Below are 21,625 nucleotides of genomic sequence, written 5' to 3'. Positions count from 1 at the left end.
GAGAGGTTACCAGGAGCTGAGGCAATAAAGGAATGGGGAGTTACTGATTAATTGGTACAGAGTTTCTGTGATGACAGATTTCTGGAAATAGACAGTGGGAATGTCTACACAACCTTGTGAAAGAAATTAATGCTACTGAGTTCTACACTTAAAAATGGTTAATAGCATATTTGATGTTTCAATTATTTTAGCTCAATAAGAAAAAGAGGGACCAAGGTCTCAATCCTTTGCTCTGCCCCCATCGATCTGCGCTGCACACAGAGAGGACATGAAGGGACAGCCGGTGTGCCATCCAAGGTCCTCCACATTAATGATGCCCAAGCCCCACAGGCAGTAAGTCAGAGTTGGAATCAAACTCAAGAAGCTCAATCTGCCTGGTTCCCAAATCCCTGCACTAATTCCTATCTCACGGTCAGCAAGAGGACCCAACCCAACATAGGAACTGCCTACTTACTGCAAGCAAATGCTCAGGGCCTCACAAAGAAAGATACAAATTCGATATAACATGTAACTATGAAATAGTGATAAAACAAATATATGTGGCTTAGAGCCAGAGTGCGTGGGAGAGAGTAAAATGTTTGGCAATAGAGACTTAAATTTGAAGCTTGGGCCTACCATTAATCAACTCTGTCTACTCAGGCAAGCCCAGACTAGGACATTTACACAAAGAAAGTTTTTATCATTTAAATGAGTTATCACTCACTACTCTGGTTTCCGAGGGACAGAGATAGTTCATCCAGAAGGGTTCCACTAAGAAGCCACTTACGGAACTGTGGGCAAGGAAGAGAAGCAAAGAGCTAAGGGATGGGGAAGCGCCTGGGCCAGGGATGGGCCTGAAGGATCAAGAGGACAGAGCTGCCCACAAGGGCCGTAAGCCAGGAGGGCGGAGGAAAGGTGTCCACTTCGCTCACCTCCAGCCCGGGCAACCTTGCAGCTGAGAGCAACCAGAGACCGGGAAGGGGTAGAGAACAAGGAGACAGGGGAAACTGGGCAGTGGCCAACACATCCGCCAAGGGGGAACCCACAGCTGCTCGGAGCTGGCTGGGGGAGCGCTCTCTGAAAACTGGCTCTGAGGCCCAACCTGGACCCGGCAGCAAGATGAATTTCTGCACGAGCTGACCCTTTGTTAGCATCGAGACCACACCGGGGACAGTAACCCAGCAACTGCAAAGGACTCAGGACAGACGGCATTAGGTCTCCAAATCCCAAGGACAGGAGTCCCTCATGAGCGGGCCACGTCGCAGTCATTCTAGGTTGCCAGGCCTGGGACACAGTAGACGCTCAATAAATGTCTATTAAACTGTATTCCTTTTATTACGTAAAGGTATCGCTCAGGCTCTGAAAGGCCACGGATTTACTGCATTTTTTGTTACCTGCCAACTAGTGAAGACCACAAAAGGCTCGGGTGGAGTAGTAAAACAGAGGTAATGAATAAGGCATTTCTAACAAGGCTGCTTTTACAGGCATCACACCTCCGCTGGGCCAAACGGGCTCGTTTGAGAGGTGCAATCTATTCTGCGAGGGCGCAGAGCAGGAGAAAGCCGTGGGCGGCCCTAAAGGAAAGGGGGGCGTTCTGGGGTCGGGGCTCGCCCACCGCTTCCACACGAGAGGCGCTAACTTCCACTGACGGGGCTCGTGGGTTTGGGCTGTACATCCGCAGAAGTCTCCAGAGCCTTCATTAAGCCTGCCTGTGTGAAACGCCCGCCCTTTGTCCCGGTCCAACACAAACAGGCTCCTGGCGGAGCAGGGCCGCGGCGGGGAAGCTGGGGCCCGCGCGAGTGGGGACGGCCCGGGCGGCGTGGCCTGCTGACCTGCACCCAGATGTGGATGATGCCATGCCAGGCGCAGGGCTGCGTCGAGGGCCCGTCTTGAACATTCCACCCAGCATCTGCCCAGCGTGCTGTGCATAGAAGCAGCGGAGCCCAGCACAGCATCGGGTCAGCAGCTCCACTACTGGCCAGCTGGCAGGCACTGCCCATGCTGGGCCTCAGTTTCTTCATTTGGAAAACAAGAAACTCCAAACATCCCTTGCAGTTTTAACATCCAAGGCTCAGCTTCACGATTCTATGTTTAAGGGGGCGCCTGGGTGGCTCAGTGCTTGAGCATCTGCCTTGGGCTCAGGTTGTGATTCTGGCGTCCTGGGATCGAGTCCCACATCGGTCTCCCCCCAGGGAGCCTGCTTCTCCCTCTGCCTGTGTCTCTGCCTGTGTCTCTCATGAATAAATGAAAAAACTCTTCTATGTTTAGCCCCAAATGTTTAATGCTCAGTTAAAATTGTACCATCATGGGGCAGTCCGGGTGGCTCACCGGTTTAGTGCTGCCTTCAGCCAGGGCATGATCCTGGAGACCTGGGATCAAGTCCCACATCAGGCTTCCTGCATGGAGCCTGCTTCTCCCTCTGCCTGTGTCTCTGCCTCTGTGTGTGTGTGTGTGTGTGTGTGTGTGTGTGTGTGTGTCTCTCATGAATAAATAAATAAAATCTTTAAAAAAAATTGTACCATCATCATGGCGCCTGGGGGGCTCAGTCAGTTAAGCAACTGCCTTCGGCTCAGATGGTGGTCCTGGGATCAGACCCTGCATTGGGCATCCTGCTTGGCAGGGAAGCTCTTCTCCCTCACCCACTCCCCCTGCTTATACACTCTCTCTCTGACAAATAAAATCTTTTAAAAAATTAAAAGACTTAAAAAAAAAAAACTGTACCATCATCTCCAGGATTCCAATATTAAGAAATACTTAATAACAGTACTGAGTACTATTTTCCAATAACAATATGTTACCTGTAAAGAAGAGATGGAGCCGGCTGGAGGTGCACTCATAGAAGGCCAAGAGCCTCCTATGCCAACCAACCACCCATTTTAGCAAAGGTTCATCTGTTTGACTGACTGTCATCAGGACCCTGTAAAAAGCTCAGAGAATCCACCCTGGGGCCAAGAGGGGCACAGGACATTGTCCTCGCTGCATTCACAAGAGCATACTCCCTACTTCATGGCAAGGGGCAGCTAGTGGACCAACCAGCATGGACCCAGTAGTTTCTAAATGGGAAAGCACATTTATAACAGATAAAACTCTTTGGTCCTTCTCCTAAACTCCACCTTGTCAGTGTTCCTCAGGCTCAGTCAACAGTGGATTCTCTGAATCTGTTTAACAGGGTTGTTTATGAAATTCCCATCATACCTGGATAAACGGTGGCAGAACTAGATGGGACGGGCAGCCAGTCTGCACTGGGTGGGCTGTTTGCTGCTAGCCTGTCCCCCTGAGGCCCCTGGGGTGTCCCAGACTCAGGAGCAGGGGAAGCGTTTCACAATACGTTAGTGGGAAAAGCCAAAGCGCTTAAGTGTTCAAACAAAACGCTCTTACTAAATGCCTACTATAGGCCAAATACTGGGAAGGGGCATAGAGATTAACAACATATGGTCCTTGCTTTCAAATGATCTTGTATTACAGTTTAATGGGGCAGACAGATATTCACATAAATAATACAACAGCGTTTGTACACTACTTACGGTTTACCCCAAATAAAGGGGGAAAAAAAAGTTCTTATGGAAGCAAGCAATCAGATCTAAGGTTCCCAAGGCACAATACTTGGGTTAGAAAGTTGAAAGAAAAACTGTAAATCCTATACTCATGACGTGGTCATCAGTGGAATTTTCTTAGATCGGGGGTAGAAATCCTTTGTTGGGCATAAAAGATCAACTAGTTGTCCTCCCAACACGTGGCTTCAAGATGTTCCATGTTCTGTAATTCAGGATTTTTTAAATATATTATATCATAAGAATTCTGTACATGCTGGCCAAGGTGAAGATGGGATGTGCCCATAGCACAGCCCAGTAGGGCGACGACCAGCCATCCAGAACCACTACAAACCAGTAGGGTACTGGTTTACTTCAAATAAAGAAAACAAGCCCAGGGCCAAGTGCAAACTAGCACCACTCGTTGCCAACTCCTAGAAGCAACAATGTCAAAGTCTCATGCTTTCATAAATAACTTACAAGTTGTGTGCAGTAAAGTATGTATCTTCCAAAAAAACAAAACAAAACCTTCTTTCTCAAGAAAATGTAGCAAAATGTTAACAAGGGTAAACCAAGGTGAAAGCTACATGTGGTTTATGTACTATTCTTTCACCCTTTCTTAGAATTTCTTTTCCTCTAAATAAAAAGCTGAAGACAAAAGAAGGGATTTGCTCCCAAGGCTCTTATAACAAAAAACTAAAAATTAAAAAAAAAAATCAAAAAAACAAAACCACCACCAAGAACATCTTCTAGCGTTTCACATTTTAGTTGAATCAGCATGACCCCTGCATTGGGACAGGGATGCTAAGGCCACTCCGGGTAAGAAAGAAACACTTCCCTGAAAATCCAGATTTCCATCGTCATGGGCCATTCCTCCAGAGGCCTGGCTCTTGAATGATCCAAACGTAGGACCTACTCTCCCTGAACACAAAACCCCAGTACGTTCGTGAAGCTTTTCAGTATATGTGGAATCGGTGTATTAATAACAGCTTATTGGCACTGAATGAAAAACACACAAGTCTTAATCTTAGGTCTTGAATTGGGTCCAGGTCCTACGTAATACCTGGCTGGAAGGGATACAGCTGTAAGCATGCTTGGTGACTGGAGGCTGTGTAGTGAGACCTGAGGTTTGAAACCAGGATTGGTAGCTTAACAAAATTTACTGGTTGTAGAAAAAGTAAACTTGCCTCTAGGGAGGTGAGCTCAGACTCACCATTCTGACAGCAGCCCCTGGTGGCCAGTTTAGTGAAAAGTGTTGGCTCTGAGGCTTGAAAGCTCCGACCTTTCCTTAATGAAGGTTGCTGTAAGCAGACAGTCCACTTCTAGGTAACAGCTGGGGGGCGATTAGGGAAGCAGCAAAAATTCAAACTGAGGTGCACTTTTGGGTCACATAAATTGCCAAGTCATTAGGTTACCTGTCGCTTGCATTTAAAAAAAAAAAGTAGTACTGTCTTCCAAGAGTAGAAAAAATGAGAATTCATTTCGAAAGGGCAAGATAATAAAACCAGGCAGGTAATACTTACCTTAGCTGGAACGTTACCTCATGCCTTAATTGTGTAGAAAACCCGTAAATATTCAAGAGCACAGCCTCCTATGCAAAATAAAGCATGCTCTGTCAACTTCCCTACACAGCATCACCAGATACCACTAATTTCCACAGACCAAATACTGGGAATTCTTCTTGGAATAAAAAGAATTGCTCCATACGGCAGAAACTTCTAGAAAAAAAATGCTATCCTTCCATCAGAGAATAAAATAAAGTAGTCAAGCTTGGCTTTTTGTTGTTTTAAGTAGTCAAGCTTGTAAGCAAGGCCTGATTTCTAGGGTGGTGGATTCACCATCTTACTGGATAGGACTAGAAGAATGCTGAGAGGCTGACAGTTGGCTTCACAGGCGGAGGGCTACAAGAAGTGGAAGCCCTAAACTTCGAGCCGACGTCTTCATAAGGTGTGCTCTCACCACAGCCAGGAGAGAACAATCTGGAAACAATCTGGTGGGCAGCTGCTCTCATCAACAAACTGTTTATTGTAAGAAAGTGGCTGGGTCAAAGGCTAAATATCAACCCGAACCGAAAGCATACAGAGCAGAAATCAATACCGTCCCCGTTGAAGAAACCAGGACTTCTGGTGCAGAAAAGAGAGGGAGGGAAACTCATGCCTAGCTCTGCACCAGCACACATCAGACAAAACTCCTGTATTTCTGTGCACGGTTGTTTTGCATGCGATTGCAAATGATTATTTGCTGCTGTTTCCAGAACAAGGGCTAAAATATGGCATTTCAAGAGACACGGGAAATCTACTTTCTAAATCACTTCCCCTCAAAAGCTACACTGGCTTCTATCTAGTTGCTTCCTTCTTGCATTTGTTGTATAGAGAAACTGACACACTTACACACGATGCATGGATGATACAGCCCATCCTTACGTAAGTCCAGTTGGAAAACAGAACACCAACTGGATATGAGATTATGCAAAGGAACTGATTTATTTTAGGTGTGTCCGTGGTCTTCTGGTCATGATTTTACACAGAGCTCTTATCTTTCAGAAACACAGACTGAAATATTTGCCGATGAAAGATCTAATAGCAATAGCTGGGATTTGTTTCAAAATGATGCGGAGAAGGGACAGGCAGGATAAAACAAAATAAGATTGACCAGAAATAGAAATCTGTGAAGAAGAGGGATTGAGCTCATGAGTTCATTAAATTTTCTGTTAACTTTTGTACATTTAAAATTGTCTACAAAGCGTTTCCTTTTACATGTGGGTACAGTACAGCAGTTACTACGAAAATAGAAAAAAAATGTTTCTTAAATATGAGAAAAATATTAACGTACCAACACAAATTCACAGATTCCCTGTAAGGACACAGACGTACCATAGGTTTCACGATATTAGTAGGTGTCCAACAGGACAGTTTTGGGCAACGTCTGAGTCAGAGCTACTGTATTCCAAGTCAAACCTCGGAGAGATAGAAAGAGGTGTTCTGCATCCCCAGTGCATTCAAGATCCACCAGGCCAGAGTCTGACAGAAGCAGCCCGGCAAGATGGTATTTAATTGTCTTATGGAACGTGAGAACGTATGGGAGCTGGTAAGGAAACCCAACTAACATAAATAACCATGTTTTAAAACAGCCAACTTAGCACACAGATTTTGAAACCATAACTTGCTTGTAAATTTGAGGCTCCTATATACGGCACAGATAATTCTTAATAAGAGAATCAATCTGAGAAAAAAACTGAATTAAAATAGAGCAGAGAGCAGAGCAGAACATTCTTTTGTTGTCTTTCAATTAACTGTGCAAAGGCACCTACTGATGGTTTCAAATTGTTCTAGTATAAAGATGAAAATGGTAATAACCACGAATCCTTACCCAAAAAATGCATCCAGAGGAACGATCTAAAAGTTAAAAAACTACACACACACACACACACACACACACACATATATATATATATATATGGATCTGATTGCTTTGCTGGGACTAGCGTGAAAACTGGAGTCCTGGAAAGAACATGAATGGTCATCTCATCTCCCTCCCACAACAGAACAGAGATTGTTAAAGTAATGAGAAGCTGGTGACAGTGGACAGTCCTTTAAAAAGCCACCTTTTAAAAAATAAATTAAATAAATAAATAAATAAATAAATAGCAAGCCACCTTTTGTGACACACTCATTTGGCCAAACTGAGACATCACATGTAATCCCAACATCACCAAAACAAAATACATGCAGAAGAAGAGAATCTTCAAAATTACACACTTTGGGGATCCCTGGGTGACTCAGCAGTTTAGCACCTGCCTTCGGCCCAGGGCGTGATCCTGGAGACCCCGGGATCGAGTCCTGTGTCGGGCTCCCTGCATGGAGCCCACTTCTCCCTCTGCCTGTGTCTCTGCCTCCCTCCTGTGTGTGTGTCTCTCATGAATAAATCTTTTTTAAAAATTACACACTTTGACCTTTAAGGCACTTTACAGAACTAAAAAAAGCCTGAGGAAAAACTTCAATCTTCACGTAGAAGGTTGGCTGTGGAAAACAATAAACTCGAGTAATAATCTAGACAATTCTAAGGCAGAAAGAGTCTGGGCATTCCCCCATCCCTAAAAAAAAAAAAAAAAAAAAAAAACACCAGAGCATCATTTTTTAATTTATGAAACCACAATTGGTGTTTTCTTTTAAAAGCTGTGTTTCCTTATTTACTGAGAATAAAAACAGGAAGGGGGATTAGTAGTGGCACCATTCAATTACTCACTAATAAACTGCCGTGTGGAGGATTCATTTGCGCTCAAAGACGAAAACAACTTGTCAAATACTTTCCTATGGCGTTAAAAAAGGAAAACTTTACAAGTTTTCTTAAAAGAATACTCAATTTCAATTTTAATGTTAATTTTCAAATTTTACTTTGCCTACAGGAGGCAAGTAGGTTTAAACTACACACTTTCATAGTTCAGGGCTCAGGAAAGAAAGACCCGTGGAGTCTGACACCAACAAACACAGCCCAGCAAGGCACCAGTCCAGAATCTGGTGATCCTGCTGACCTGTGACGGCCAGTACCAGTCTGCTTTTGCAAGACATTCTGAATTTATGGGGCGCCTGGGTGGCTCAGTTGGTTGAGCGTATACCTTTGGCTCAGGGGTCCTGGGATTCAGTCCCACATCAGACTCCCTGCTCCACGGGGAACCTGCCTCTCCCTCTGTCTCTGCCTCCCATGAACAAATAAAATCTTAAAAAAAAAAAAAAAAAGAATCTGAATTTAAACCTTGGAGGTGCAAGAGCCAAGTGCCAACACAATCATTCTCTTTACCCAGGAGCCCTATTTCCCCACACCCAGACACATATACAGGAGACACATCGGAGGACTTACACACATAACACAAGATCATGCTATACATCTCCATATGCCAATGAGAAAATAGCTTTTCTTTTTAGCAGGAATCTGTAGATATTTTTTAACATATTTATTTTTTAAAGATTTTATTTATGAGAGAGAGTGAGAGAGCACAGAGGGAGAATGAAAAAGAAATGCAGACTCCTCGCTAAGCAGGGAGCCCGATATGGGGCTCGATGCCAGGACCCCGAGATCATGACCTGAGCGCAGGGCCGATACTTAACTGACTGACCCACCCAGGTGCTTCTGTAGATATTTTCATCTAAATTTCTCATCCTCAGGGGAAAAAGACGTCTGCACAAAGAAAGGTTCTATTTCAGCAATCTTATAGTATTTTCTAGAAGTTTTCTTAAAGCAAACATAGGAATAGTTGCATGTATTCCACTTACCAATTCATTTTTTTATCTGTTAATTCATATGTTAAAATTGTCAAGACTCAAATACCACTAAAAATTACCAATTACAACAAATATTCTAAAGACGTTTCATTCATTCCATTCCTCAGGTCACCCTGTGGGGTTTGACCTCTAGAATTTTTTGTGTGGGGCAATATCTCCAACAATCAATAAGAACCAAAATTACAGGGGCACGTGGATGGCTCAGTGGTTGAGCATCTGCCTGTGGCTCGGGTCGTGAGCCTGGGGTCCTGGGATCGAGTCCTGCATCGGGCTCCCTGCGTGGAGCCTGCTTCTCCCTCTGCCTGTGTCTCTGCCTCGCTCTCTGTGTCTCTCATGAAAAAATAAATAAAATCTTAAAAAAAAAAAAAGGAACCAAAATTATAATCTATACTCCAGTATTTCTCCTGCTGACTGTATTATTAAACCAATGCGTGGAAACGTTTTAAGAAAGAAAAATACAAGACAAGCAGAAGGATAATACAGAGCTTTTCTAGAAACATCCAGTATCTGGAAGGCTGTGTGTGGCCAGACGTGGCACAGCAGCATCTGGAAAGACGCACCGGCTCACAGGCAGCTGCGAGGAGCCAGAACAAGAACACACTGAGAAAGCGGTTACACCCTCCCCTGATCTCCGAGACAGACAGACAGACAGACAGACAGACTAACCTGAGCCGCGTTTTCCTGCTGCCCAGCTGGCCCGCGCTGGCGAGGGAGCCACAGAGATCTTCGGCCCCGTCCTGCCCCGGCAGCCTCCCCGCGGGGGTCCGACCCAGGAGCACCCCCGCCCTGGCACCCAGGGGGCCTCTACCCTCCCACCCGGGGCAGGGGAAACAGGATCACACGCCATACGGGGCCACCAACTGCGCGACAGCTTGGCGACCCCGAAACGTGATCGTTTTTTTCATTCCCGGAGAGACATTCCCGAATTATCGACACGAACAGAAGCAGAATGTGCTCCCCGCGGCTGCAGCAGACACCCCCGGGGACCGGCGGCTTGGGGCCGGGCTCGGGTCTCGGTGCCCAGCCCCGCGGGCCCCGGGCAGCTCGGCACCGGGCGGGGCGGGCCCAGCGGCTCCGCACCTGAGCTCAAGAGGCCCCTTGGGCCGGGCCCGCCAGCCCCGGGCCCGTGGGGCTCATTCCCGGGGACGTACTTTGTAGGCCCCAGAGACAAAAATCTGCTCCTAAGAACGTTGCAAGACTTCTGGAGACAGCTTCAATCGGCTTCCCCAGGAGGCAGCACCATAATCCGGACCCGCTCACACATGGCAGCTATTAGGGAGCTGGTGTAGGAGACAGAAACCATTTGGTCTTGGAGGACTTTTTATTCCAAAAGGGCCTGTTTCCCATCCACAGATCTGTGACTGCATAAGCGGTGGATATAAATAGTCTTGAGGAAATAAAAGCGCCCTTCCGAGCTAGGGTGCTACCCGCAGGAGGAAAGGGCAGAGAAAGAAGCTCCCTCTGGCCCACCCCGCTTCCCCAGGCCAGGCGGCAAGATCCGAGCTAGAAGGGCGCCCATTCCAAGTGCAAAACCACCAAAGCTGCGTCTGCCTGGGTCTCCCACGAGCACGTTATCAGTCCCCGCCTGGACTGGGGCCCAGAAGTATTTACTCTGCAGGAGTCTGCTTTGGAAACATTCTTGTGAAAATAAGATGCAAATAACAATTTGATGCAAATAAAAAATATCGGGTTTACGCAGTAGCTGAGAAGCCTCTCCCCACCACCACCCTCCAAAAAAAAGACTAAAATAAAAGGCAGCTAAGGGAAACACCCCCCGTATTATCTCTTTTGCATTTCAGCATCAAATCCCATCATAACGCCTTTGCCACAGGTATTATGTTCGATAACAGGAAGGCAGTTAAAATGAACAAAAAATTTCCAGTTTAGGTGAAGGAAGAAAGAAAGGAGAGAAAGGTCTATGAAGGACCCCTAAACATTCATAGCTATAAAAGCTTTTAAATGTTTGCTTTAATCTGCCAGCTGCTCTTTAGCTGGTGCCGTATTGTAAAATCACTGCCACACCACCACGTCAGCCACATGTCAAAAGCTATTCAGGGCGCACCTGGAATTCTGAGTTTCTCTCTAATTTGGATCTCTAAAAATTATTTTCTAAGCTGTATTTAAAGTAGCACTAGAAGTTTCCATCTCGCCGTACTGATCTGAGACTCAAAACTAAGATTTAAAGGGGGAAGCAGGGAGGATGCCATGCCAAATATGCCGAAAACACCGAAAGCAAAGGGTGTTTGATTTTTTTTGTTGTCGTTGGAGAATTCTGATTAACTCAGAAAAATATGTGAGATGCTTTGCTACCCCACAAGCCAACCTGCTCTTCCAGGGGTAAGGACCCCTGCCCTGCCTTCCCACCTGTCAGGGCCATTGTGAGATCCAGATGAGGCCACCTGGGGAGGCACCTGGTTACCTACACCGCATGCAAGATCGAGATGGGACTGTATCTCTCTTCCAGAAACGTCCACAGGGAGGTCTCACACGTAGTAGGCACTCGGATGTTTGCTCAATGAAGAGATCAGTTAGAGGAGAAGGAATGAGAACCATGGGGTACGATTCAGTCTGTTCCCTCTGAAAGCAATCAACATCGGAAAAGTAACTCCCTGCTGGAAGGGACTATACTAGGAGATTTTTAATACATTTGCAGACACCAAAACTGCTCCTACCTGCTTTGTCTGGGGTGTGGGAGGAGGTATTCCACGGCAAATGATTTGGGGTTGAATCAAAATGAAATGTGATATTACTTTTTGTTTTAAAGCCTACAGGACCCATCCACAACACCGAAATTACACACGTACACACAACATGACAATGTCTGCCCAGATGCTCTAACAACAACCCCAATTGTCACTTCTTGTTACGGTTTTACGTCACCACCCCAAGGTGAAGGAACCGCATGCCCTCTCTCTGGCAGGACTCCTGCCAACACTCTTAGGAGGCCTCCATACCATCAGCTACCAGCCACAAGGAACACCCAAAAGAAAGCCAGCTTTGTAATTTCAGAAAGCTCCAGATCCCCGAGCGGTGATGTCCCAGGGTAGGAGAGCATGCCAGGCCGGCTGTGCGCAGTCCCATCCTCTCCCCCTTCCCCTGGGGCATCGAAAGCGACCCACTGGCAGTGGGCTCTGCACTGAGTTGAGATCCCATCCTGGCTTGTCCTGATCAACCAGCTGCCCACACCCCCAAGCACAAACCCCTCGGGCTCACTGCACACCCTCCCCGGGCAGAGATAAAAATGAAACAGAGCCCAGAAACCTGGAAACAAGAGGGCGAGTTTTTCCATGGGACTTTGTTCTGCAAAGGAACAAGCTATGTTTTTCTATCAAATCCAGGTCACTCACAAACACACAGCAGTCCCCCACAGGGAAAGTGTATTCCTGCTAACTTCCCGGCAGCACCCGCAGCAGCACCCATGGCAGGAGGTCAGCGTGGTGGCCACCCAGTAATCTGGGGTCAATCACGTATGCTCTGAGCCTCTCCCTCTACTCACACCTCCAGGAAGGAAGTTAATGGTTTGAAAGGACTCACTGTGTAGGCATCAGCACATCTGGGTCTTCTTTGAGAAATAGTTCGAGGGGTTCCATCGAGAAACATCCAAATAGGGGTGGGGGACATTCGAATTATGAACTTCCACCAGGACCTCCGGGACCACCAGAAATCCCCTCCACCCACAGATGTGAATGCATAGCTGAAGCCCAGAGGTGCCCGCATAGGAAGGTGAGAGCCACAATTAAACCTAGCAGTGTAGCCATAACTAGCCAATCACCAGAGTCAAGTCACGACTAACAAAGCTAACACTTTTATTATTTTATTGAAGATTTTATTTATTTATTTGATAGAGAGAGAGACTGAGAGCACAAGCAGGGAGAGTGGCAGGTGGAGGGAGAGGGAGAAGCAGGCTTCCCGCTGAGTCCCCAACGTGGGGCTCGATCCCAAGACCCCGAGATCATGACCTGAGCTGAAGACAGATGCTTAACCAACTAAGCCACGCAGGCACCACAAAGTTAATGCTTTTAAAGTAATTAAAATAGATGTTGAATATTAAATAAACTATCCATATCTATCCAAGTGTCCTTGCTTTTTAACACTCGAGCTGTGATCACTTACGGGATGCCTTCAAAATCCAATAACAGTAACTTGTGTGTATTTTTAATAACTGGTTTTGCTTGTTATAAAAATAATACATGTACCTTACAGAAAATTTAGGAAATACAAAAGTTTAGTATAATCACCCAGAAGCCCACCACCCGGAAATATACCCTATGTGTTCTGTACTTCCTTCCAGTCTTTCTTTCTGTAGACATGTCTGTGGTGTACAGTGCTCATGTGTTTTGTTTGCTTTGACAGAGAATCATTTTGCTGAGGCCTGAATTTCAATCCTGCCCCTGGGAGTTTCAATTAAACGGGAACTCGGGATGCCTGGGTGACTCAGCAGTTGGGCGCCTGCCTTCGGCTCAGGTTGTGATCCCAGGATCTGGGATCGAGTCCCTCATCAGGCTCCCTGCAAGGAGCCTGCTTCTCCCTCTGCCTGTGTCTCTGCCTCTCTCTCTCTCAGCCTGTGTCTTTCATGAATAAATAAATTAATCTTAAAAAAAAAATTAAACAGGAAGTACCCAGTCACCCAGGGGCTGTACCTCGCAGAGCCCTGCTTCCTTCAGGTGTCATGCATGGTGACGCTTATGAGGCCATAGATGACTGGATTTTATAGGGGAAATCACATGTTGCTGGGGTGTGTGGATGCCAGTAAAGGTCTCAGAACACAGCCCCAGCAAACACCAAGAGTCGACTGTACTTCAGGGGAGTGTTTTTTTCCATCTCCGTGCTATTCTTTTCTATTTGTAGCGTAGTAATGTGGAAGCTCATAGGTGCCTCATCAATCTTCCGTACCATCTAAAAGAGCAAGGGCCTAGGCACCAAACTATGCAAACACAGCTGGGATGCAGTAAAACTATCCAGATAACTAGGATGTTTGTTCTTTCATATTCCATCCTATAATAGCACGTAGGACAAAGCAAAATGCTTAATGAAAGACGAATGTGGACTGCGACACTGAAATAATTCCTACAGATCCAAAAGAAAGTGCCACCAATATAATGGGAAACTACTAAAGTATGTGCAGCTGGTGCAGAGACTTTTTTTAGTCTCTGAACTCCTTCCCAGTCTAGGGAGTCTGTTCACCAGGCAGCCTAGCTCAGCAGCGACACCGTGCGGTGACAGGTGGGCGATTCCCAAGAGCACAGAGTACTTTCGAGGGAGCAGGAGCCAGCGCAGGCACAGAATCCTCAGGGCAGGTGATGGAGCCAAGGATGGGCCATGTAGTACGGATGCTGGGATGCCAGCAGCCTCTCCACATGCTTTAATTCCACAGGGATCTACGAGATCTTGTAAGGAGGCTGCAGGAAAGAAAACCAAATACAAAGTACCACCCAACTCTCTTCCCAAACTATCATCCCAAACCATCTCTAAGTGCTAAGCCATCGGCACAATGACTAGACCACATCCCTAGATGTCGTCACCTCGGCATTTGGAGAAGACCCCAAGGAATTCGGCGGCTGCCTCCAGAATGATCATCGAAGTCTGTCCTGGTCTACCTTCACATTCATTTGCCTGATAATCCTTTAAGGAATATGTACTCCAGGAAAACAGACCCTCACACCCTGAATTCTTATATTTCCTTTGACAGTAGATTCAAAGTCTTCTAGAAGGAGGATAGAGTATATCCTCTAAGGAATGAGGGTACACGCAACAATCGTATACCCACACACTCAGTTCCTTGGGCTCCCAGAGTAAAAAGGAATTCAGAGAAAAGCAGTAGGGAGAAAAAGTAATCCACGGCATAGAGATCCAAGAGCAACCAGACCCACTGGAAGGCCCGAAATGAGGAAAGAACATTTCTGAAAAGTGTTTGCTCCCAAAGTTATTCTGTAAGGAGGAACTTAGTAGTCCTGGAGTCTATGTGGGGTGTCTGTGTATCCACACAAAGAACAAATACTTGCTTTAATGGTGTTCAAGCACTTCATCCCCAAGGTCTGTGAATGAGAGTCACCATCAGTCAGGGAAACGTATCCCCCCACCTACCCACCCACAGGCAGTTTAGAGAACCCAATGGAAAAAAACCATGAAGCATCTACTGGGTACATTAATATAAGCAGACACGCAATACAAAGCCCCTGCTCAGGCCTTTCAGGTTATACCCATCCTAAAGAAACACAAGAAATGCCTAGAGTTCAAACATTGAGAACACTATTTCCTCTTCATTGATACATCCAAGAGTCCAGAAGGGCAAGTCCCAAGACCAGTGTGCTCAGGATTCCCAGTCGGAATTCCCAGGAAAGGTCAAGGAGTACTGCCAACGGCAAGCCTGGTCTATCTTGCTCCATGACCCCAGAAGAAGCAGGCACTCCCTCACATTTCCAGACTCAGCCCTCCACGACCAGGAAAGGGCAGAGAGAGATGATTTAGGACAGTGACAGTCCCAGGACAACTCACCTGGGACCAGTGACCCTTACCACAGGCTCTGTCCCATCTCTCCAAAGTGGGAGGACAATAAGTGGGCCGTCTATAGGAAGTGAAGCTCTGGGGACCCACTTTATTTTGATAAAAGTCACAAGATGGATTCGCTGCTTTCCCTCTATTAACTAAACATTTAAAACAGAGACAAATGATGTGGGGCTTTGAATTCCTGAGATCAAGCCACAAACCAAAGTCATACTATGGATTCCCAAGAGCACCCATTAAAAAAGAGTAGGGGGCACCTGGCTGGCTCAATCGTAACTCTTGACCTTGGGGTGGGGTGGTGAATACAAGCTCCACGACGGGTGTAGAGATTACTAAAATAAATAAACTTTAAAAAATTTTAATAAAACATTAAAATAAAGAGTACAAACTAGCTAAACACCATCATGAAAATGCTATAAAAGAATGTTTCTTTGGGTACCTGGGTGGCACAATTGGTTAAGCATCTGCCTTCTGCTCAAGTAACTCTCCCAGGGTCCTGGAACCGTGTCCCCTGGGAGGCTCCCTGTTCAGTGGGGAGCCTGCTTCTCCCTCTCCCTATGCCTGACCCCCTCCTTGTGTACTCTCTCTGTCAAACAAATAAATAAAAATCTTAAAAAAAAAAAAAAGAATGAAAAAAATAATAAAAGCTGAGTACTGTTTAAAAGAAAAAAAAGAAAGAAAAGAAAAAAGAATGTTTCTTAAATGGGAAAAAATCATCCATTGCAGTATCATTCACTTTTAAAATTTAAAACATTACCCAAAATCTTTTTAAAACTAGACACCAGGCACTTTTAAGTACATTATATACATGCAACTTATTAAAACTCCAAACAGTCTAATTATAATAATATTAATAATTTGACTGTCTTTTAAATAATACAATTCACATAAAACTTTAACATACATTATTTCTTGGAAACTTCACATAATCAATCGTATAAGGTACCCTAATCCTACCTGCCTTGGAGTTTACACCTGTCTTCTCCAAGTGAGCACATCCCACCCAGAGACCCCACTGCTCTGCTTTCCTCCGAAAACTAAGTATGCCAAGGGGCAGAGTAGAATCCAAAGGGAGTTTCTTCCCTTTTAAAAAGGTTGAGCCCCGGTGGCCCAGCGCCACCTTCAGCCCTGGGCCTGATCCTGGAGACCAGGGATCGAGTCCTGCATCGGGCTCCCTGCATGGAGCCTGTTTCTCCCTCTGCCTGTGTCTCTGCCTCTCTCTGTGTGTGTCTCTTGTCTGTCATGAATAAATAAATAAAATCTTTAAAAAATTAAAAGGTTGAGGTAGGAAGTATACTTTGTTCTTCTCAAGGGAAAGCAGGTAAGTTTGGTGTTTGGCGTCACCTGGACTATCAGGTATTTGCTGAAACTGCATGGTGATATCTATTAAACACTCAAATTTCCCTATTTAACGGAGACCAGGAAAAGACCCACAAAATAATTTGCCACAATTAATAAGAAACTGACAGCCTGGCAAAGCAAAGGGGTCAGCAGGAGGAGACACCCCCAGAGAATGTGGTGACCTGTGCAAACCAGGTAACAACCGCAGACTTCATCAAAAGCAGACAAAAGCCTGGGACAATTCCTGCATTTTCCTTGTAGACACAACCAGGAGACAGAAACTGAAACCCAGAGCCCCTTCTGCCACAAGATGGCAGACATCGGCGTAAATGAAACGAAACTTGGGATTTGGCCATCCAAATACTCACTGAGAAAGGCCCGGATCAAAGCAAAGGTTTTCATCCCAAATGAATAAACTGTGGTTTCCAAAGATGCTCTTGACACATAAAAGAGTGTCCCCTGTGCCCCCTAAAGTGACTGAGCCACGACCTTTAAGCCAGAACCGCTTCTCTCCCTCCCTCACACACAAACACCAAAAATACCAGTTATACTTGGCTGGCTTTACGACGGCTCCCAAACCTGACGTTAGAATAAAAGCAGGAAAAAAAAAAAAAAAGCAGAGGGGCATGGGTGGCTCAGTGGTTGAGCACCTGCCTTTGGCTCAGGTCTTGATCCCGGGGGTCCTGGGATCGAGTCCCGCATCAGGCTTCCCACAAGGAGCTTGCTTCTCCCTCTGCCTGTGTCTCTGCCTCTCTCTCTCTCGGTGTCTCTCATGAATAAATAAATAAAATCCTTTAAAATTTTTTTAAAGGTAAAAATAATAAAAGCAGAAATCACAATCGAAACCACAGAGGAGCAGGGTCTCCGTCCCACCAGAGCTCCGCACTCACCTCTGCCACAGGCAGTAAGTAAAGAGGCGTCAAGGCAGGAATTTGTTTCATGTCACAGTTTAGGCCGAGCGTGGTCAGGATCTCCCTGAGGACTTCATATCTTCTGAGATTGCTTGATTTGAGCAGATTAAAATCCTCCTGGCCTTGCACCACTGAAGAGCTGGGAGGTAGTTCTAGGTGCGCCTGAGGAGAAAAGACACCACCTGGTAAACCGGGGGGCACTTACCCACCTTACGGGAAACGGTGCTTCCCTGGCTTTTCTGAAAACCTGAACAGGAATCCTTCGAATTATCAACAGTATGGAAACACTGAACTTGAACATTTGGAGAGTAACAACAGCAGTTAAAGAGACTCAAAGGAGCCGATTGAAATCACAGCGGCCGGGCAGAAAGGCGGTTGCTGGAAATGAGCCTGGATAGTAATCGGATTCCATCTGGGTCCCAACTTTTATCACTGACCAGTCGGGGGACCTTGGGCAAGTTGCTTACCTTGATGATTCCACCAAAACATGGAGAAATATGATTGTGCTGAGAACCCAATTAAGGTCGCTGCCGACCTCCGGGAGGCCAGGGGTCATGTTGAAACCCTCACTCTACCTGAGTCATAACCACCAGGAATCAACCCCAGGATGGACAGTAGCCTCGCTCACCACTGGAAGAGTGTTTGCATGCATTCAGACAGAAGAAGCGGGGTTTGGGGGACCCCAGAAAGGCCCTCCCGCCCCATCCTCCTTCACCTGGATTGAATTTAAGATTCAAGACTTCATCTATTTAGTTCAGGCTTTGCCGTCCACTTCAAATTAAACTAGCCCCACTGGGAGGCACCTGGGTGGCTCAGTGGGTTGAGCATCTGCCTTTGGCTCAGGTCATCACCTCAGGGTCCTGGAATTGAGCCCCGCATCCAGCTCTCTGCTCAGTGGAGTCTGCTGCTCTCTCTGCCCCTCCTCCCAGCTTGTGTTTCCTTTCTCTTTCTCTCTCTCTCTCTAATACATAAAACCTTTTTTAGGGGCACCTGAGTGGTTCAGTGGTTGAACATCTGACTTCAGCTCAGGTCGTGATCCCAGGGTCCTGGGATAGAGTTCCACATCGGGCTCCCTGCATGGAGCCTGCTTCTCCCTCTGCCTGTGTCTCTGCCTATGCGTCTCTCATGAATGAATAAATAAAATCTTTTAAAAATAAATAAAAATATTTTTTCAATCAATCAAACAGCCCCACCAGACCCCTCTGTATCTTGTTCTGAAGGAACAAGAACCTCTGGTCCTCTTAAGATCCGATTAGAGCCCTGGAGGGTGGGGGCAGCCCGGGTGGCTAAGAGGTTTGGCACTGCTTTCAGCCCAGGGTGTGGTCCTGGAGACCCGGGATTGAGTCCCACGTCAGGCTCCCTGCATGGAATGGAGCCTGCTTCTCCCTCTGTCTGTATCTGTGCCTTTCTCTCTGTGTGTCTCTCATGAATAAATAAATAAAATCTTAAAAGAAAAAAAAAAAGAGCCCTGGAGGGTCCCAGAATATTGAACAACCTAAGCCTGTTTGCTTGATTTTATCTTACCTTTGCCAAGGATCAGCTGTAGATATCTGATGTATGTGGAGCTCCTGACCTGATATCATAGGAGCATGATAAAATAAAAAGCAAGGTGCCAGGCTTCGAGCAATGTAATATCCCTCAATTCCCACCCAAGATTTAACCATCCAAATATACTGTCCAAAGTGATCCAGCTATTCAAAATTGATGCCAGTCTGAGGTTTGTAGAGAAGTCCAGCATGGCCCCACACCACAGCGGGCCAGCAGACGGCTGCTCCTGTCGTCCAGGAGCAGGAGTGAGTCTGTCCCCCAAGTCTGTCCTCCAAACAGCCCTGGAGAGAGGCTGAGGCAGAGAACTGAAATCCTTCAAGGAATCCAAGTCTCCTTCCCTGCGTTCTCTCCCTAAATGTGGCCTCTCCTCTCCAGTGGGCAAAGCCAGTGCTGCTCCAATGAGCACAGCAGTGGGTCGTGTTCAATGCAAGCACGTGAGCAAGTGGCTCTCCTGGAGATGACCCCTAACAGGTGGCAGAAATAAAATAAGCGAAGTTCTCCCCGGACCTGGGCCCAGAGCAGAGGTGGTGAGCGTGATTAATGGCACACACACAGCCCAGGCTGAGTCAATACCCAGAAGATTCAAGAAGCACATGCAGTGAGGTGTGAACTCACAGTCATGCATGAGAGATGCCAAGGAGGAAAAGGAACACTCATCCCACGAGCAGGCCTCAAGAGCTGCAGGAGGTAAGACAACGGACAACCACTGACACTGTGTGAGGAGTGCTATCGTGGGCTTCAAGAGGAGGTGCTTCTAAAATGGAAGTGAGGGACGCCTGGGTGGCTCAGCGGTTGAGCATCTGCCTTCGATCCAGGGCGTGATCCTGAGATCCAGGATCAAGCCTCACATCAGGAGCCTGCTTCTTCCTCTGCCTGTGTCTCTGCCTCTGTGTCTCTGTGTGTCTCTCATGAATAAATACTTTAAAAATAAATAAATAAAACAGAAGTGAAAAGACAGACCTCCTTTGGCTCTCTACCTCAATTCACAGGGCAGGAGAGTGTGTGCTTCTGGATTTGCACTCCTGGTCCTCTGTGGTACCCAAGAAACGTCTCATCCTCCAGCTGTCATACTATTACCATACTGATGGGTCCATTCCCATAACTTGGCTTCTTCTAAAATTAAGGCTTTTTGCCTAGACCAAAAGCCAGAACTAAAACGTCTCCAGTCACAAATTGGCTAGGGGGGAGGGGGGTTGCTACTGGCATGTAATGTGTAGCTCTGCTGACACCCTACAGTGCATGGGACAGGATGACTTCGTGACAAGAGATCAGCCCAAAATGTCAGCAGTGCAGTGGTGGAGAAACCCTGCTGTAAAAGTCAGATTGCTACTGCCATGTGCTAAAGCTAAATAAGGAAATAATTTTTTTTTTTAGATTTTTATATATTTATTCATGAAAGACACAGAGAGAGAGGCAGAGACACAGGCAGAGGGAGAAGCAGGCTCCCTGCAGGGAGCCAGATGCAGGACTTGATCCCAGGACCTCAGGATCAAGCCCTGAGCCAAAGGCAGATGCACAACCACAGAGCCACCCAGGCATCCCAGAAATAAATTATTTTTAAATCTATTTGGCCAACTTCATGCCAAAGTCTCGGTCGCTTTGATAACCAAATGTCAGCATTAATCCGCAGCCTTAAATTTCACCTGCAAACCTAATTATTACAGCAAGCACCCGAAAATTTCCTTTTTCCTTATGACGAATGGTAAAGGCATCCACATGCAGCTCCTTGGCCGTGAGACCACCACCCACTGTGCGGCTGTGGTTTGCCCTTGAAGTGCTGTGCCCCCTCTTACTGGGTTACATCATTCCTCGATTTATTAGAGATAAAGACGATGAAACTGACCAGGGAAAGAGGAAACTAACCAGCCCGTGATCACATTTATTGGCTGATCTCGGCGGCAAGGTATTATAGTGACACAGGTCTGAGGAAAAAGCAGTGACCCTGTCACACAGAGACTGGAAGTCACTGAAAATCAAAAATGACATTCTAATCCTCTGAATCTGATTTTTGAAGCTGCATCGTATTGCCTTTTTTTCTAGAGCAATGCATGCAGTATCAAATTTTATGACAGTAACGGGGTCAATTTAAATGGTGCAGCAAGCAGAGCTGCCATGTAACGCAGAGAAATGGATCATAGCAGTGCCGAATCAATTTTCTAGTACAAGTCTGTGCACAGGGGTGGTAAAAGTCACTATTCAAAACTGAAATACAGCTCTAGGAAGTCGGGTTTTTAAGTGGATTTTCTGGGAATGCACAGTTGCTATAGTTACCATCTTTGCAGAGAAAAAGATAAGAGGAACATTTATTAGGCCTCCAAACTAATTCATGTGCTTTTCAGCCTATATGAAACCTGCTTAGCTTGTACATATTTGTCTATCCTGATGTCCAGATTTCTTAATTATATGCATCTTTGCCTGAGTATTATCTTAAGAACAAATGAATGGGCTTTAGAATAGTAAAGAAAACAAATTTATAACCCCCTGAAGAATGTTTGGTCAGAAAACCCAAGAGATTTCGCTCCTAGGATGCATA

At 46.1% G+C, this 21,625-nt stretch overlaps 1 protein-coding gene across 8 annotated transcripts in view; it reads right to left on the bottom strand.

Moving 5' to 3' along the window:
- Nucleotides 1–21,625, bottom strand: part of HLCS (holocarboxylase synthetase) — a 221,895-nt gene that overhangs the window by 163,262 nt on the left and 37,008 nt on the right. For all 8 annotated transcript variants that reach the window (XM_041734796.1, XM_041734794.1, XM_041734795.1 and 5 more), the window contains one exon: nt 17,524–17,706. In XM_041734796.1, the coding sequence (XP_041590730.1) occupies nt 17,524–17,706 (183 nt within the window). The remainder of the gene's footprint in view (nt 1–17,523; nt 17,707–21,625) is intronic.

This window comes from Vulpes lagopus, chromosome 20, assembly GCF_018345385.1.
Source record: "Vulpes lagopus strain Blue_001 chromosome 20, ASM1834538v1, whole genome shotgun sequence".
NCBI lineage: Eukaryota > Metazoa > Chordata > Mammalia > Carnivora > Canidae > Vulpes > Vulpes lagopus.
The sequence above is the reverse complement of the archived record's forward strand: the minus strand, read 5'-3'. Positions and strand labels throughout refer to the sequence as shown.